Source organism: Myotis nattereri (assembly GCF_964212035.1).
Source record: "Myotis nattereri genome assembly, chromosome: 6".
NCBI lineage: Eukaryota > Metazoa > Chordata > Mammalia > Chiroptera > Vespertilionidae > Myotis > Myotis nattereri.
The window spans coordinates 52,624,631-52,644,505 of NC_138081.1; the positions used below are offsets into that span (position 1 = coordinate 52,624,631).

At 35.1% G+C, this 19,875-nt stretch overlaps 1 protein-coding gene across 2 annotated transcripts in view; it reads left to right on the forward strand.

The window, feature by feature from the left end:
* MANEA (mannosidase endo-alpha) overlaps positions 1-4,838 on the forward strand; it is a gene marked incomplete at its 5' end in the record, with an annotated part of 42,734 nt that extends 37,896 nt beyond the window's left edge. Inside the window, 2 exons of one of the 2 annotated variants that reach the window (XM_081093644.1) lie at positions 2,878-2,954; positions 3,658-4,838. In XM_081093644.1, coding sequence (XP_080949770.1) covers positions 2,878-2,954; positions 3,658-4,315 — 735 coding nt within the window. In that variant the 3' untranslated portion in view covers positions 4,316-4,838. The remainder of the gene's footprint in view (positions 1-2,877; positions 2,955-3,657) is intronic. The other variant, XM_081093645.1, reaches the window with a different exon arrangement.
* Between the last annotated feature and the right edge of the window lie 15,037 nt (positions 4,839-19,875).

A 19,875-nucleotide genomic window follows, 5' to 3' on the forward strand; every position in this document is an offset into this window, starting at 1 on the left:
GCAAGGTACAAAATCAATATACAAAAATCTGTTACATTTCCATATACTAACAATGAAGTATCTGAAAGAGAAAAATACCTAGCAATAAACTTAACACAGGAAAGACCTGCACACTGAACACTACAAACCACTGTTGAAAGAAATTGAAGAGGACCCAAAATGGAAAGATAGGCTCCATTCATGGATTGGAGGAATAGACTAACGTTGCTAAAATTCCCATATTACCTAAAGCAATCTACAGATTCCATGCAATCCCTATTAAAATCCCAATGGCATTTTTCACAGAGATTGAACAAAATATCCTAAAATTTTTATGGAACCACAAAAGACCCCAAATAGCCAAAGCAGTCCTCAGGAAAAAAAGAACAAAGTATGAGGCGTCACACTCTCTAATTTCAAACGATACTACAATGCTCTATTTAAACAGCATGGTGTTGGGAGAAAGACGGACCTATATACTAATGGAAAAGAGTTGAGAGCAGAGAAATAGACCCACATATATAAGGACAACTAATTTGTAACAAAGAGGACAAAAATATACAATGGAGAAAGTCTTTTCCATAAGTGGTACTGGGAAAACTGAATCATGTGCAAAAAAATGAAATTAGACCAATATCTTTCACCATACATAAAATTTATCGTAAAATGGATTAAAGACTTGTATGTAAGATCTTGAGACAATAAAATACCTAGAAAAAAAGTAGGCACTAAACTTAATGGACATTAGTCTTAGTGATGTTTTTCTGTGAATTTGACTCCAAAGGCATGGGAAATAAAAACAAATAGCACTACATCAAACTGAAAAGCTTTTGTGCTGCAAAGGAAACTGTCAATAAAGCAACCAATCAAATGAGAGAAAGGGTTAATATCCAAATAAAATCTCATACCACCACCACGACCACCACCACCACCACAACAACAACAAAAACAGATTAAAGATTGAGCAGAGGGTTTGAATAGACATTTTTTCAGGGAAGACATTCAGATGGCCAACAGTCATATGAAGAGATGTTCAACTTCACCAATTAGGAAAGTGCAAATCAAAACCACAATGAGGTATCACCTAACACGAGTTAGAAGGGCTGTAACTAAAAAGACAAGAAATAACAAATATTAGAGAGGATATGGAGGAAAGGGAACCCTGATACACTGCTGGTGGTAATGTAAGTTGGGGCAGCCACTATGGCAAACAGTATGAAGTTTTTTTAAATAAGGAGTAGAACTACCAAATAATCCAGCAATTCCTCTTTTCGGTATTCATCTGAAATGAAAATACTAATTTGAAAAGATACATGCATCCCTATGTTCATTGCAATATTATTTACAATAGCCAAGATATGGAAAGAAGTGTCTATCAACAGATGAGGTAAATATACACAGTGGAATATTACTCAGCCATAAAAAGATGAATATTGCCGTTGGTGATGACATGGGTGGATCTCGAGAGTATGATACTAAGTAAAATAAGAGAAAAAGACAAAGAATATGATTACAGTCATGAAGGATAATAACAAAAACTCATATTCAGACAACAGATTGATGTTACCAGAGGGGAAGGTGGTAAGGGTAGGGCAAAGTGGGGTCAAATGTGTGGTGAAATTGGAAACTAGACTTTTTGTGGGGAGCACATAACAGATATTGAATTATAATGTTGAACACCTGAAATTTTTATGTTATTAATGTTACCTCAATTTTAAAAAACGGAGTCTTCTGTGAATAGTATCTTAAAAATACTTTTGGTTACTGCTTCTACTATTACAGTAGAGATATATAAACCATGTCAATAATGAGCATTCTGAAAATTATTGCCCTTTATAGTACAAGTGAATGTTAATAGTATAAATTAAATTTACATTATTTTGTAAAATTCTGTTTTAATTATATAGAAGAATTTTTCATTTAAAGGCATTTGCTGTTGACTCCATTTAAGTGTACACATATAATCACATCAGAAAAAAAGAATCCAGATTTTTCTTCGTTATAGTTTGCTTGCTTTGGGGTTCTTTTTGTTGTTGTTATTGTACCTTTCTTAAAAAATAGTTATGTCTGTGCCCTGACCGGTTTGGCTCAGTGGATAGAGCGTCGGCCTGCGGACTGAAGGGTCCCGGGTTCGATTCCAGTCAAGGGCATGACCCTTGGTTGCGGGCATATCCCCAGTAGAGGGTGTGCAGGAGGCAGCTGATCGATGTTCCTCTCTCATCGATGTTTCTAACTTTCTATCCCTCTCCTTTCCTCGCTGTAAAAAATCAATAAAATATATTTTTAAAAAAATAGTTATGTCTGAATATAGAATATATCCTGATTTATTACTTCTTTAAATTTTTATTTATTGATATTTGAGAGAGAGAAACTTCAATTTGTTTTTCTACTTATGCATTTATTGGGTGATTCTTGTATGTGCCCTGACCTGGGATCCAACCCACAGCATCATTTGGATGATGCTCTAACCAACTGAACTACCCGGCCAAGCCCTCCCTATTTATTCTTTATCAGGAATTAACATACAGAAAGAAGTATTTCACAGTGGTTGAACATTTGGGCTCTAAAGTCAGATCACCCTCAATGCCTCCAGCTGGCTGGGTGTGACTGGTTACAACACCTTTCTTAAATCTGCTTCCCTTAGAAAATGAAGATATTAATTGTAACTACCTTATAGCATTGTCAGAATTAACTGAGGTAAAGTGTATAAAATACTTAGCTTATTATGTAATAGAAAAAGCTCTTAATAAATATTAAAATTCTCAGGTAACTTCTATGTTCAATAACTATTCATTTTTTAAATTAAGGTTATTAAATAATGGGATTAATTTAAAACATAGGATATACTTATATTTACATCATAGATGATTTTTTCTTTAATCAATATTTTTGTTTTAGGTCGCTTTTCACATTGAACCATATAGCAATCGAGATGTTCAAAACATGTACAGAAATGTCAAATACATTATAGACAAGTGAGTTTCTCCCGTGTTTATAAATTTTGTAGTGAATATTGAAGTCATTTTGAGGAACATTTGAGGTTCCGTACAGTTCACTTTCTATATGAATAAAGATTTCTCTTTAGTATTTTACATATGTTTTATGCTATTTATGATTTCTTCATACTGACATTTTAAAATTATTATTTAAATCTTATGGATATAGAGTTTTATCTTTTTAAAAGAAGGTTCAGATTATGAAGTGTGAACTGCTTTTGTAACGGTGGACCCAACATCTAATATTTTCATTTATACTTAGTCTGATTATAAGAATTTATTCAGCTTCACTCTGTTCATGAGTACTACTGATAATAGTCTGACAGATGCCATACTCTAACAAAGAAACTTGTCAGCAACAGATGGCCACGTACTATTGATACAAAAAAAAGCAGTCTATATATTCATGTAGAAAATGGGCTTTTCATGGTGTTCATCATCATTTGTAGACCTCAGCATAAGAATTAATTTCTTGTTTGGTAATGTCTTGATATCTAGTATTTCCTTCCCTAATCAATAAAATTAAAATGCACTTTTAATAATTACACTTATATAACTGACTCCCCAAAGAAGGTGAACAATTTGTATAAACTCTGATTACCTTGATTTTCATACATAATTATTATCTATGGCAAATGAAATGTGAATATTTATTTCACTTTTATCTATGTTTGTATTCTAGATATGGAAATCATCCGGCCTTTTACAGGTACAAGACTAAGACCAGCAATTCTCTTCCTATGTTTTATGTCTATGATTCCTATATTACAGAGCCTGAACAATGGGCCAATCTGTTAACCACCTCAGGGTCTCAGAGCATTCGCAACTCTCCTTATGATGCATTGTTTATTGCACTTCTAGTAGAAGACAAGCATAAATATGATATCCTTCAAAGTGGTTTTAATGGAATTTACACGTATTTTGCCACAAATGGCTTTACTTATGGCTCATCATATGAGAATTGGGCTAAAATAAAATTATTTTGTGATCACTTCCAACTATTATTTATCCCAAGTGTGGGCCCAGGATACATAGATACCAGCATCCGTCCATGGAACACTCAAAACACTCGGAACCGAATCAATGGGAAGTATTATGAAACTGCTCTGAATTTGGCACTGCAAGCTCACCCTAGTGTAATTTCTATCACCTCTTTCAATGAGTGGCATGAAGGAACTCAGATTGAAAAAGCTGTGCCCAAACGAACCAGTAAAAGAGTGTACCTGGATTACCGGCCTCATAAACCAAGTCTTTATCTGGAACTAACTCGCAAGTGGTCTGAAAAATACAGTAAGGAAAGATCAACTTACGCATTAGAGCACCAGCTGCCTGTTTCATAATGCACTATTTAACGTTTAATAATTATAGAAAACACCTAATTTCAGTAAATGCCTATTGTTTTGAGTTACAGAAAGAAAACTGTCAAAATCATATGCATTGTTACTATTTTATAAAAATAATTTGTACTTTTTTAAAGGTAGTAATGTTATTTATCATCACCACCATTCACAATGCTGTACTGAGAAAATGCCTGAGAGAAAATTGTGCAAAAACATTCCCTGTGCCATCATCTGCTAAATTTCTGACTAAAATTGAAATCCTGCTTTTATAGCAGTTTAATTTTTATTTTACAATAGATAAATGCTTATTACATAAAATAATTAGCACACAGTTCTTTCTATCCTACTGTATTCTGGGCCCAAAGAAATAGGATTATGTATTTGTTAATGTACTTGTTTCATCTGTATGTTTTTTCAATGATTCAATAAACTTTATGGTATTAGTGTTTAGATTCTGGATAACTCTTTAATAATAATTCTTACAAAAATAAAATCACATATCTTAAACTTTACTGTGAACCATATTGCGTTTGGAAGGCCTACTTTCTGCAGCACAATATGTATCATTTGCAGATTTTTGGTTACCTAGAGCATGCTAGGTGTTTTGCATGTGTAATGTTTCTGCTTTAAAAAGCTGAATTCTAGATTTTAGAAGCTATAGAAAATTCTTTTACAAAAGTTAACGATTGCTTCTCAAATAAAAAAACATAGTTCTTTCACAGTTATTATATACTAGAGGCCCGGTGCACGAATTCATGCATCAGTGGGGTCCTTCAGCCTGGTCTGCGGGATTGGGCCAAAATTGGCTCTCCGACATCCCCCGAGGGGCCCCATATTGCGAGAGGGCGCAGGCCAGGCTGAGGGATGCCACTGGTGCATGATCGGGGCTGGATGTGGAAGGTTGGCCAGCTGGGGAGAGACTGCGGGAGTGCTCCAGGACGTGTCCAGCTCGTCTTGCTCAGTCCCAATTGGCCAGACCCCAGCAGCATGCTAACCTACTGGTTGGAGTGTCTGCCCCTTGGCGGTCATTGCACATCATAGTAAGAGGTTGAGTGGTCTTAGCGTATCATTAGTATATTACTCTTTGATTGGTTGAATGGATGACCAGACACTTAGCATATTAGGTTTTTATTATATAGGATAGATATAATGTCCAAAATGTTATCATTTTTAGAGATAATGTTTTAGACTTTAACTTCTTATTCTATTATTCATATTTTTCAATTTAATCAGAAACCAACTGTTAGATAAGAAAAAAGTTGATACTACTATTAGATTGCCTCCTTTTATGATATTAAGCTACTTTTACCAAAAGTAATTGAGAACATTTACTTAGCTTATTTTAGTTTTTTAGAGACGTTGAAATGAAAATTTCTTTATATCTTAAATTCATTCCTGAAGTTTGACATTTGATTAAGACTTGATGGAAATAATATTTTTGTTTCAAAGATAATATTTTAAGTTATTTTAATAGTTTTCCAATTATATGTACTTTAATGGTTCCTATCAGGTTAAATACTTGTGGTCAGTTGTTTATCATATTATGATAAATTAAGCACCTGTATGCTAAAAATGAATTTCCTTACTTTAAAAACAAGAGAATAAAATATGTTATTATAGTTAATATGTGTAACTAGAACTGTAGTAAAAAGTCTAATATATATGTTACTACATGAATATTATTTATTGAAGAGAAGCAATAGGGTATACTAAACAGTAATGCATATAAATCTTTAAAGTATAAAGAGAGTCTGAAACAAATTAGCAGTGTAATTTATCATAAAATAGCCCATCATAGGATGAAATTTTATTTTTAACCAGTGGTTTTGAAGTAAAAGAACATTTTTATAACTTAGAATTTGCCATTCCTCAAAAAATGATCAGGCCACAGGACATTATTACAATAGTAATAATCTACTTTCTATAGGAAATCACAAGAAAAAATCAGTATATGATTGATATAACCAAGCATCTTCATAGGAATAAATACTCATAGATATAACCTGTGGATTTTTTTTTTCTTATATCCACTTAGCCACTATATATTATGGAAATAAACTCTAAATATGTCATACCTAATAATATTTTATAACATACCACATTTTATTAAAGATTGGTTAGAGAAATAGCTACTACAGAGGAATTTTTGTCATTGCTTATATTGTGTATTTGAATTCATTATGGTAGGAAATTAATTTTATAAAATAATTCTAAGATTAAGGGAGATTGTATAAACATGTTCAGTATATCCTCAACACAGATAGCACCACTTCCTATCCTGCTCGTAGGGCCAAAATAGATAACCTACTACAGCACAGTTTAACTCTGACCTTCAGTGTGGTTCCCAACACATTACCCCACTAGCCAGTAATAAGCAGTCAGATTTCAATGTAAGATAAGACAGATTCTGACTTCATTATGAATGTTTGAAATGTGATCACATAGTGGTTTAATACTTTATAATTATACTAGAGGCCTGGTGCACAACATTCGTGCACTGGCGGGGGGGGGGGGGGGGGTTCCTCTGCATGGCCTGTGCCCGTTAGCAGTCCGGGAGCCCTTGGGGGATGTCTGACTGACGGCTTAGGCCCTGGGGGAGCGGGCCTAAGCCATCGGACATGCTTAGCACTGCCATGGAGGCAGGAGAGGCTCCTGCCACAGCCCCTGCGTTCACCACTGTCAGCCTGGCTTGTGGCTGAGATGCGCTCCCCTTGTGGAAGTGGACCCAACCACCAGGGGGCAGCTCCTGCATTAAGCATCTGCCCCCGGTGGTCAGTGCACATCATAGCCATGGTTATTCAGCTGTTTGGTCAATTTGCATATTACCCTTTTATTATACAGGATGAATATTTTTCTCCTTTTTAAATAAAAGTTATTAGGAGGAATTATCTGATAGTTTTGTTATTATTAGGGAGGAATGCTTTCAAACTCTCAGGTATTCATTACAGCTGCCTTTACCATTTGACTAGTAACAAACAGTTTAGCTCACAAGTAAATAAGAGCAAAGAATGATTTCCTAATTTTAAAACTATAGGTTTTAATTCAATAAACTAAAATAACCATTAAAAGAAAAAGCAGCGTAATATATGCGATGCATGAATTCCACTGAATTATTTTATGTTGTAATCCAATTGTTTTGACTGTAGAAACCAAATATTTCTTTCATTGCTCCCCTTAAGGACCAGTATTATTAAAACTGTTATTATTGTTTATATAAGTTGCATGTTAACATTTTTTTGTTTAAAGAGTATGTAATTAAAAGATGACTATTTTGTTATATGGAGTAATTTTCATCTAATAAAAGCATACATGAAATATGTTATATCTCAGATATAAAAATTTATTCCTTTCTATTTATGCTATGTTTTATTTAATGTCTGATCAACAAATGAAAAGGTAATATTCAATCACACTATAATTTCTCTATTTGAGATATGTAGCATTTACGAAGTAGATATATTTAATTTTACATACTTTTGAAATCTGTGCACCTCAATTATACACACACAAAAAAAACTTTCTCTTTTAATTTGGGAGGTGATTTGTTATTTTATCCTTTGGGCATAATGATATATTAGCTCTGATATCCTTTAGGAAATTGATCTTCCCCCCAAACAGCAAAAGTAACAAGCTACCTGAAAAACCTACCAAGTTCATAACCTTCTGCTTTTTCAAACTAATCAGTTACTTTAAATCCTGCGACTGCTCTTAAACTCTATAGTGCATACAGAAACAGTGTTTGAAAATCTATACCTAAATTTTGAATTAAGGTCAACACCCTCATGTCTCATAGTACAGAGCTAAATACTTTATTTATAACCAGCAAATTTTTAGTTATTTTTATAAATATCTATAATTTCAAAATAAAAAAATTGATCTAGCCACAAGCAAAAAAGTTTTGGCTCAGATAGTCCTCTTTTTAAAAATGTACTTCAAATTAAATTTTATACTGACTTTGTTATATATCTACATAAAAGCTAACTGTTATTGTATGCCTCATATATTGTTATTATTTTTGAAAATTCAGTTACTACTTTGACTTAATTGAAGAGACTCATTTATTCTTAGCCAAATCAAAAAAACTTAGTAACTGTGCTGTTTTATTCCAGCTACCAATGAAGGGAGCATTTTTTCAAAGTGATTAGCTTTTGTTGTTATATGGTTACTATTTAATTGATGACATCAAAAGACAAAGTAGCCCGGCCAGCATGGTTCAGTGTTTGAGCATCGACCTGTGAACCAAGAGGTTATGGTTGGATTCCTGGTCAGGGCATATTCTCAGGTTGCAGGCTCCATCCACAATAGAGGGCATGCAGGAGACAGCTGATCAATGGTTCTCTCTCATCATTGATTTTTCTACCTCTCCCTCTCCCTTCTCTGAAATCAATAAAAATATTTTTTTAAAAAGAAAATAATTTCAGACCTAATCAGATAGTCTTAGATCTAAAATTTACTAAACTCAAAACTAGCACTTTTTCTATTGAATGTTCTAGATTTCATTTTCTAAAAAGCATCATGTATACTGAATTTTAAGTTTTCTACTTATATGCAAATTAACAATATATTTAAACAAAGATAAAAAGCTTTTTAGATAAAAAGCCCCATTGAAATAACTATTTCATGACACAAAGCAATGATGTACCATGGTAAGATAATTCTATATATAATTCAACTTATGGTATATGATTGTATCCTTTTGTGCTTTTGTGTTTGACTTTTTGAAAGAATAGAATAGAAATCTGAGCAAAGATCATTGTAAACAACACAAAAGTGACAAACTACAGCTACTCAATAACATTTAAAATAAATACATTAACTATGTCTATGCATAAACGTATTTTTTAGTTGGTTTTACAAAAACCATTATCAAACCACTATATCACCATGTTAACTTGATAACTAATATAATGTGGTCTTGACCCTGATCTTGAAAATAGAAAATGCAAAATAGAAAAATATATGAAAGAAATTCAATTGTAAATGCATGCAGTAAACTAAAGCAATTTATACGTTTGAACACAGTCACCTAGGATATCATGCCACCATTTTTTGTTTGTATATACTAAACATATTCTTATTGAATACTTCTACATATTGTTTGTTAATTATCCAGACTTAGATTAGCCATGTTTCAGACTATTAAGCCATTATTATTAAAATGATGCAGTTGAATCTCTGACTACATGTAAAAATTCAACTGCTATATTCTTGAAAATTTGCTGTGTTGCTATATTTAATTAAAGTGCATTCTTAAAAATTATGCTCTTTTTAGGTATTTTGTATGAAAAATATTTAATGACAATGATATGAATAGGAGCTGAGCTCAAATTTTATTTTTCTTCATATGAGTATTGTGTTTATAGTTAAAGACTTAATCTCCAAATAAAATATTTTTTAATATACATTATTTTCTCATTTCACTTTTTTTTAACTTGAGTGATTCTTAATTAGAGTTTAGGTAATGTCTTATTTTACTAGAATATGTGCACTCTGACCCTTTTCAAAAAGGACTTCAAGTATTTTTCCACAAAAAATAATTACAAAATTAATATATAAATTATGAATGGTGGAATTTTTTAAATGCTTATATGACTACACATTTGGTATTGACCCTCTGAGTAGTTACTACAAGATATCATATTGTTCTTATTGCCAGAAAAGAAGCACCTCCTTATATGTGATGCAAACTTTACTTTGTTGATATGTTTTAAAATAAATTTCTCAAAATGCAAAAACCTACAGCAACTTATCAGGTACTGTAAATAAATGCATCAGGTTTAAGACTCTTCTAGAGAGTCTAGGGACAGTGGGTAACTGTCACCTACAAGGAGTAGTTGCTGGTCAGCTCCTGTCCATGTCACCCTTTGTAGCTATGGGTCACTAAAATGAGCATGTATATATATTTGTGTATCTTTGTGTATATTTGTGTATATTTGTGTAAATTTTTCTAATTATAATGTGTTGGCAAATATTGCAAAGTTTTAAAAAACTATTTGCTGATTGGATTCATTTCATGGGTCATTAATTTTTGACCTGATAGAATGTAAAACTTTTAATGAAAATATCCTCAAACTTTTATAATACTGAAGAGGATTTCATATGACTATTCATTGTGGTGATTATTGGATAAATTCCAAGTATGTAACAATAAAAGGCAAGTCAGTGAAAGTGAATTCATGATTATGTGATAGCTTTCCTCAGGTCTGATCTGATGCAAGATCAGAAATTAAAGCACCCCAAAGGGAGAGTTGGGTTCATATCTCAGCCGATCTTTTCTATTATTCCTCCCAATTTGGCTTTTGAATAGTGATTTGCCTTAATTTATATTCACTGAGGGAAACTGGGATGCTTTTATTCTGTTGCTTATTAGATTTAAATCCATTTTGAAGCCTGGCAAGAAAAAAAAAAATAACTGGGTTTGATTTTAGCCCCTTTACTGCAACCTACTTCCTACCCTTTGGCGGCCTGCTTATCTACTTTGTTTCAAAAGTGATGTTAGTGATTTGTTAGAATACAAAACATGTGACAACATAGTCTCAGTGAAAAGTAGATCATGAATAGGAATACAATTATTGAACCCAGCATTAAATGCAAACTGAATATTATGGCAAATAAACTGCTATACTGATAGTTAAGCTTTTGATTGGACAATATGAAAAGACATCTAATCATCTACACATTGTGTAATGTCCACAGTACAAGATATAAATACATTTCTCAATAAAATATATAGCTGCCTTGGCATTAAGAGAGGAATAGATTAGTGCTCACCAAGGTTTAGGGGTTGGGGATGGGGTTGATTACAAAAAAAGCAGCACAAGATAATTTGGGGAGGGATCTTCTATATCCTTATCAAGGTAATGATTACCTGACTCTACATTTGCCAAGTAGAGCTATACAATCCCTCACACACCCAATACACATGCACACAAAACATTAAAATTTCTGTATATTAATAGTTTTAAAAACCTACAATGTGGCACTACTTACTAAACAGTCATAAAAATGGCTAAAATTAAAAAGACTAGCAATGCTAAAGCTTATTTCTGGTAGTGGTATAAAATATTTCACCTTTCAAAAACCATGTGGCAGTTTCTTATAAATTTAAGCATATCTTTACCACATGACTAACTATTTTAGCTCATCTTCCTTATTCTCTCTTCCCTATCTCAATTCAGGACATTATCATTCAACCACTCAACCAGAAACATGGGGTCATTCTTGGCCTTATCACACTCTCATGCCTGCATCCCATCAAACATTAAGTCCTGATTCCTTTCCCCCTAGATGTTTCCTAAATATGCTATTCTCTATCTGCACTGACTATATCCAGTTCATCATCATTTTTCATGTGGCCCATTTCATATTTTCAACTAGTTTCTATACCTACAGTATTGACTATTTCAAATCAATCTCTAGAATCAGAGTCAAGGTCATTTTCCCAGTTGCCTACAGAATAAAGCACAAACTTCTTCAGAAGGCATATAAGATGTCCCATTACTGTTCTATGCCTACAGTGATAGTCTCATGTCCTGGTTATTTTTTCTTAAATTTTCTTCTGCAATATTTTATTTCAGAAGGGTCACCAAACACAACTTATTTCATAATCACATGAAGGGGTGTGTGTGTGTGTGTGTGTGTGTGTGTGTGTGTGTGTGATATCTTTTGCATTGATATCAATTATGTCTACGCATCAACATATTTTTTAGTTGATTTTACAAAAACCATTTACTCCTACTAGAAAGAGGAGGTGAGTAGGACAAAAAAGTAAAAAGGAAATAATATTTCTAATAAGTATCTAATGTGTGTCAAGCACCATGTTGTGTTGTATGTTATTTTATGTAATATACGTGCAACATTCTGAGGGAGCCTTTATTTATTTTATAGTTAAAGAAAGTTGCCAGTGTCCCACAGCTGAGTAGAGATAGACCTGAACAAACTGTCATTTTACTATAGGGTCAATTTATCTAGAAGTATTTCCCCCCACTCACACAGATTTGGCACTCAGAGTACACATCTAGCACTTACTATTTTTTATTGAGGTAAGCTTTTATACATGAGTATGTTTTTATCTGCTATAAGCACCTTGAGGGTAGGGAATATCTTTTTTTTACACTTTTTAAAAAATACGTTTTTATTAATTTTTAGAGAGAGAGGAAGGGAGAGAGAGAGAGAGAGAGGAACATTTATGAGAGAAAACATCAACATTGTGATCGCTGCCTCCTGCACATCCCCCACCAGGGATCAAGCCTACAACCCAACCATGTGCCCTGACCAGGAATCACACTGGTGACCTCCAGGTGCATGGGTCAACACTCAACCACTGAACTGGGCTAGATTTAGTGTTGTCATGGACCCAATACTAACTGTAATGAAATGTAGCATTTCCTGTAGCTTTGAAGCCTGGCCTCAATTAGTGAGTATGTCCTTTCCACATTTATATCCCCTGTACCTGACACAGTAGGGGCAAATGAAATGCTTGTTGAACTTAACATAGATTCATATGAATACTGCATATACAAAACAGTGTGTTACTTAGAGGTTTCTGTTCATAAATATTTTTTAACATTATTTGATTCCTCGTAGACTACTTCTAAGAAGATTGTAGATAGATTCCATGATTGATGGTTGTAGCCAAATAATATTGGTGTGGGTGTGTGTGTGTGTGTATAAGTTCCTGTTATATTTATTAACTAAAGCATTAAAAATAAAATTGTAGTTCTATTTCATAAGTTGTTTTTTTGGTTAATGAGCCTTTCACACAAAGTCAATTTCAGGCAAGTTCTGTAAAGCAAACAGAAAAACTATATTGTTCCCTAAAAGTGAGGCTATTGCTGTTGATTTAATGTCTTAGTGGTAGAAATTCTGGAAGAATCCCAGTTAAACAGACTTTTAATAAGTCATTTATTCTAACAAGTATTATGTTTGAAATAGTCATAGATTCTGAGCTATTTGCATAATCCCTGTGCTCTTTTCATTAAATGTTTTGCTGAATTTAACACTGCTATTAAAACAGAACATGCACTAGAAATTTTTAAAAACTACATATCGACGTGCTTTTCAAACAATAAGATTTAGAAAAACATATGCTGCTGAATATTAACGTCATTTCTGCATTATTCCTAATTCATCATAGACCAATAAATCTTTTTCAAAATTCACATTTTATTATGTTGAAATAAACTATACAAAATTGACTTTCTTTACCAAAAATAACAGCACTATTTGCTATATTAGTCCTAGATAACCACAAACCTGTAGGTTTTCCAGGTGTGCTTATAAACTAGAGTAGGCTGTAGACTCATTCTGGGAAAAGACAGAATAAAACAGACAAATCAGTTATCATTGTCTACGGCCTCTGATCCTATCTTGACCATGAAATAGAAGTGTTCGACATATACCTGCTAAACAGCTGAAGATACAGGCTCACCAAAGGAATGTAAATAGCAACAACCAGTTATGGAACAACAATGGCAGGTTGTTCTATTCAATCTTTAACTGTAACTTGTCCCTTTTAAGATCACTGAGTAAAGACAAAATCTACACTGGAATCCTTGTTTCGCAAGCTCACATGCTTATTTCACAGTCTGGCAATTGCCTTAACTATCCATTACAGATTTTTAATAGCATACTTAAAACTTGTGAGCTTCACTGTAAGATTTTATAAAATGTATTCCTCCCACATCTCCTCAAAATTTATTTCTCCAAAGAACTAATAACTCAAAAAAAAGTTAGTTCTTCAAAGCATGAGAGTTCAACCAGGGGTCATTTTAAACAGGCAGATTTTCAGTGGCTAATATACTCAAAATATTCAGTGATTAAGTGGCCCACATACACCTTACAGCTTTTCTGTAACATGTTTTCAAATTTCTTACAAATTTTTTCAATATCAAGTGTAAGAGAAAACCTACTTTGAAAGTCTCTTAGGTATTTTTAATGGTTCAGAAACCACCAATAAATAAATTTTAAGATAGTAGAATCAATTATTCTTACTATTTATGACCAAGTCCCACAAATGCCATCAGAATATTTAATAATTGATTAAAGTATGAGGATTGAGTTGGACAAGCAGTTATCTTAGGAAGCCACATACTGGAGAAGCCCTACAAATCTTGAAGAGATTGTTTAGAGTCGAAAGGTACACTCATTCTTATATATATTTCATTCTTTTTTCCCCATTTTCTCAAACCTCCACTTCTTCCTCCTCTGTCTAAACAATTAATGTTCTTGCTTCCTACTTAAGAAAGTAGAAGCAACTGAAGATGATACCCAATGAGCCATGCCCTTATATAATCTCTGCCCCTAAAGTGTGGACAGGATCTTCTAACAGAATTCGACAAAGGTGAAGGGACTTTGAGGTTGTCATTAAGATCCCTAAGCACTTGATTAAATAATCCAAAGGCAGATGATGAAATAAAATGAATGCACTATTTTCATGCCCAAAGAGTTCACAATTTAGAAGCAAAAGAATCATTTCTTTACAGGACATCTGTTTTGATTGTTTCTTTCTGCTTGCCCAGTGTCCCTTAACTCTTTTTGATAAAAATTCTGTTCTCTTTGAAGCACTCTCTTCCCTTAGTTTTGGAGACATCGCCCATTTCTGGCTTTCCTTCTAACACTGACTGCTCTGTTTCAGTCTACCTTGCTTCATCCTCCTGCCTTTCTTAACCGTTGGAGGTAACGGTGGTCTGGGCTCTGCCTTGTACCTCTTATCTTCCCTATCCACATTACCTTCCTAGGCAGTCTTGTAGGCATGGCTTTGAGTCTCATAGACATGCACAAAACCTCTAAAACATCATCTGTAGCATGTAACTCAAACTATATCTATAGCTCTAAGCTCATATCAAATTGGCACTTGAATTTCTAATTGGTAACTAAAATTGAACTCTTAATTTCTTTCCTTCCACAAATATTTGCTTTCTGAGGAAGTGGCTTCAGCATACTTTCTGTTCCAAATCATTGGAATCGATCTTGATTCCTGTCTTTATTTCAGATCCCACATCCATTCATTCCTTTGTTGAGTAACTGCCTATTCTACCTTCAACATGTGTTCTCAATATCAACCTTTCTCACTCCACTCACTAGGACCACTTTGATTCTAGCCACCACTTTTGCTTCCCTGGCTGTAGCTTCTCACCTTGAGTCTATTGTTGGAAACTTGTGGTCTATCCTTTTGTTAAGTAGAGTGATCCTTTTAATATGTTAAGTTACATCATGATATTTCATTTCTAAAACCATCCAATGACTCCCTCAACACTAAGAATAAAATTAAAAGTATTTATAGTACACACTAGGCCTGCAGGATCTAGCCCTTGCTTCAGCCCTGGCCTGCTTCCTCATTCTTCTCTTGCTCGCTCCCCCTGGGTACACAGGCTTCTGTGCTGTCGCTACAGACCTCTGTGCAGATGCCTTCCTCAGGTTCCTCCTTTCTTTTCCTTTGCTGTTTCCTCTTCTAGAATGATCCTCACATCTATTTGCAAAGATCACTGTTACCCTCATTTCATTTATGTCTCTGGCCAAAAGTCTCCAAACATCTTCCCCAGTGTGTGCTATTTAAACCGCAGCCATGCCCTAACCAGTTTGGCTCAGTGGATAGAGCGTCGGCCTGAGGACTGAAGGGTCCTGGGTTCAATTCTGGTCAAGGGCATGTACCTTGGTTGCAGGTACATCCCCAGTAGGGGTGTGCAGGAGGCAGCTGATCGATGTTTCTCTCTCATCGATGTTTCTAACTCTATTCTTCTCTCTTCCTCTCTATAAAAAAATCAATAATATATATATTTTTTTAAAAAAAATAAATAAAATAAACAGCAGCCATATCACTCTCTATTCCTTTGCACTACTTCACTTTTCTTCAAGGCTCTTTTACCTGAAGACAATATAATAGCTTTTTTCTTTTTATAGCCTGTCTTCCCTTCTGGAACACAAGCTCCATGTGGTGGGTCTTTTGTTTGCTCACTGCTATATCAGATTGCAGACAAATTCATGGGGTACGTGAAACAAGCTCAGAGGAGCAAATCATAGAAATACCAAAATATCATCATTTGTTGCGGTATAGAAAAGGCAGGTTTCTATTACATTTTTTGTTGATTAAGAATTTGCTGTTATGCAATAGATCCATCACCTCTGAACTAGAATTTATTTGTAGCTGTTTATGTTCTTTTGATGAACTTACCACATTTCAGATAGTCTCATTTTTTCTTCTTCTGGGAAATAGGGGATCTTGTTTCCATTATTCTTGTCCCTGACTACCACGATTCACCTAAAAAACAAATAAGCAAACAAATAAACAATAACAACCTAAATTTTAAAACAGTAAACTATCATAGCTGTATTTATCTACAGTAGTCTTTTAAGAAATTTTCATCAATGGAACATTTTCTACTCCAACATTTTCACTGAGTAAAATAATGAGTTAGGACATTTTGTAAGATTCATTACCTAATCAGTAATCCTCTAGTTAGCTTTGATCTTTTCCAGATGGTGAAAACTTAAAATGATCTTTCAAAAAACCTTTTAAAGACCTTTTTCTTTATACGAGCTAGAAATACCTTTTACTTCCTTCCAACTTATTCTATATGTGCAAATGTACCCATGAATGTTTTTGAGTCTATCACAATGCTTTTCTTTTCTCTCCCTTTTCTTTTTCATTATAAATATTACAAAAGAATCCTACTCACTCATTCTCAGCCTTAATTTGTTTCACATATTTCTCACACACCTGCTCATCCTCTCAGTGTGTAATACACAGCCCATTTGTCATTTAGTGCCTGACAATGGTGTTAAGCTTCTGCAGAGATGAGTCAATGCCGAACGTACAAACCCATTGTGCATAATCACAAAATCATCTCTTCTTAGTGCTTTTCCTTTTAAATGGCTTTCTCAAATTCTGGCTAAAAATGAAGATGAGAGTCTCCTACTAAACATGCTTCGTTTTCAATGTGCTTGCACCTCTGACAAAATCAAACTTGATCGTACTATTATGGCAAACTATATACATACAAGTACAACTTTAGGATGGGCTTTTAAATTTGCAGAAAACAATCACTCTGTGCCTTCAAATTAGCATTTCTTCCATTACTTCATTCCTCGTCTCCATTTAGAATGTGTAGTTTTGTGCTTCTTGCATTTGAGATTAAAATCTGGCTCTAATAGTTTTCCTTAAAACTGCAAGGAGTTTCCATGGAAACACAGCATGGCTTCTCGAATGTCAGTTTCTCAAACTAGCACTAGCAGTTTAGGAAGGATCCGGTATTGAAGTATGGCAATCTCTTCCACCTCTGTGAAGTGCGTAGGGAGTATTGGAACAAGAAGAGGTCATCAGGGACAGACTATCGAGTTACATAGTATTTGCACACCTAAAAATATGACGCAAAAACCTATCAATTAAAAATCAGTGTTTTAAGAGAGCATAGTTCCCCTCCTGCATACTAATAAAAAAAGCAGTGGCTGAGAAACAAACACAGGAAGCATCTTGATTTTCTTTGTCACAGAATATACTAGATAGCTGAGTCCTGCCTCTTCCGCTGCTTTCAAGTCTCCTTCACAAAGCAGAGGGGCTACTTCACACAGAGCTTCCTCCTCCAGCTGGGGACTCCTGGGCCTGGACAAACACTGGGGTGAAATACAGAAAACGGGCATTGAAAAAGCAGAGAGAAATATGGGCAGTAGGCTGCGGACTGAAGACACTGAGCAGGCCTGTGTAGCAGGAAGGATGGTGAGTGATGGGCTGGGCCTGGGCTCCTGCCTTTCCCCAGATAACACCACAGAGAAGGTCAAACACATGGGACCACGTACACACATGGAATTCCTTTCAGGAGCACAGCCGGATGCTCCCCACTGGGGTCCAGGCCACGAAGTGAGTCTCTCTTCTCCATCTGCTGACTGTGCTGTTGTCTCAACAAACCTGCCACAATCCTTGCTACTTCACACCTCCACCACATCCTCACCACAGTGTTCTGGCAATGACAAGAAGTAAATCAGTGATATGTGCGGCTCTAGCCGCCGGATTACCCCTTCAGGCCCCCAAGAGGACCTCCTAAAGATACAAAAGGGTTGTTTTGGGCTTTCCTCTGGAGCACTTCCAAAACAAGCAAGGAAGAAAGAATTCAGCATGTTCCTGTCACCGCAGCCAGAATTCTGCTAACCAAATTGAGCAGAAGTCTGAGGCCACGAGTCCAAATAACCATGACCAAAAGAGGCTTTTAAAAATAAGTTACTTTAAGAGTTTCTTTGAATATTCCTAAAGTCTGAAATTTACCTGCCTGGTTGTCTTGATTTTTTTATTTCTTCCTTTAAAAAGAAATGAACTCATCCATAACTTATAGTTCTCTTTTTGGGCACTGGTTGGTTGAAATTTGGTTCAGTTTACTACACCAGTTACCCAGGGAGTGGCCACTGCTCCCCTTCCCTCTCCTCCCCGTCCTTCTCCTTCTCCTCTCTCCCTTCCCCTTTACATTCCTCAATCCCTACACTTCCCCCTCATCTTTTCAAATCTTTTGTCACTTTAATATTTTTTAATTTGATTTTTTTAATGTTTATAAAAGTTGAGCATGAAGGAGTTAAAATAGTCATTTTGAAGTTATTTGTTGTGTGTATCATTGTCTAGTCTCTGTCTTTGCCAACTTATCTTGTCATTCTCTTTTCGTGTTCATTTTTGGCTTTATCTTTCATATTAAATGCATTCCCTAGATTACCCTTGGTGTCCACTCATATTTCAGAGAGGACAATAAAAAGCAGATAGAGCCCTAGCTGGTTTGGCTCGGTGCATAGAGCGTCAGCCTGTGGACTGAGGGGTCCCAGGTTCGATTCTGGTCAAGGGCATGTACCTTGGTTGCGGGCACATCCCCAGTGGGGGGTGTGCAGGAGGCAGCTGGTTGATGTTTCTCTCTCATCCATGTTTCTAACTCTCTGTCCCTCTCCCTTCCTCTCTGTAAAAAAATCAATAAAATATATATGTTTTTAAAAAGCAGATAGAAACATCTGGGTGGGACTTGTGTATTTTTAATGTGGGATGTTCATCTGAACCAGTTATTGAGAAACATCCTGTCAGCATCATTAGGTCTTTCCTGTGATTGATGCAGGCTACTTGGAGAAGATCCTTTCAGTCTCCTGCCTGGCTGCTAGCATTCTGGGGGCAAATGAAGAAGAATGTTTGGGGACTCTGTGATCAGTATGTGCACTTTCATTTACTCCCCTCTTTTTTATGCACCCCAACTTCCAACTTGATCTTCTGTCTCCAGTCCCAAAACCCTCAGTTTGACCCAATCCATAAACTTCAATCACTCGCTGGAGGAAGAATCACTGCTCAGTTGCAAGAGTGGGAAGGGTATGTGGAGGTCTACCGGCAGCACCTTAAAGAGATTCTCACTCCGCCTTTAGAGCCCTACTTTCTGACTGATTTCCAGAAGTATCTATTAAAGTGAATTCTGGAGGCTTTTGAAGGTTCCACAGTACAAATAAAGCAGTTGTTTCTCTGCCTTCTACACCGTTGGCGTAGGGCTCGGTTTTCTTGGCTATACCAAGTCAGCAGCTCCTTGTGCCTCTGCATTCCAGCTTCCAAA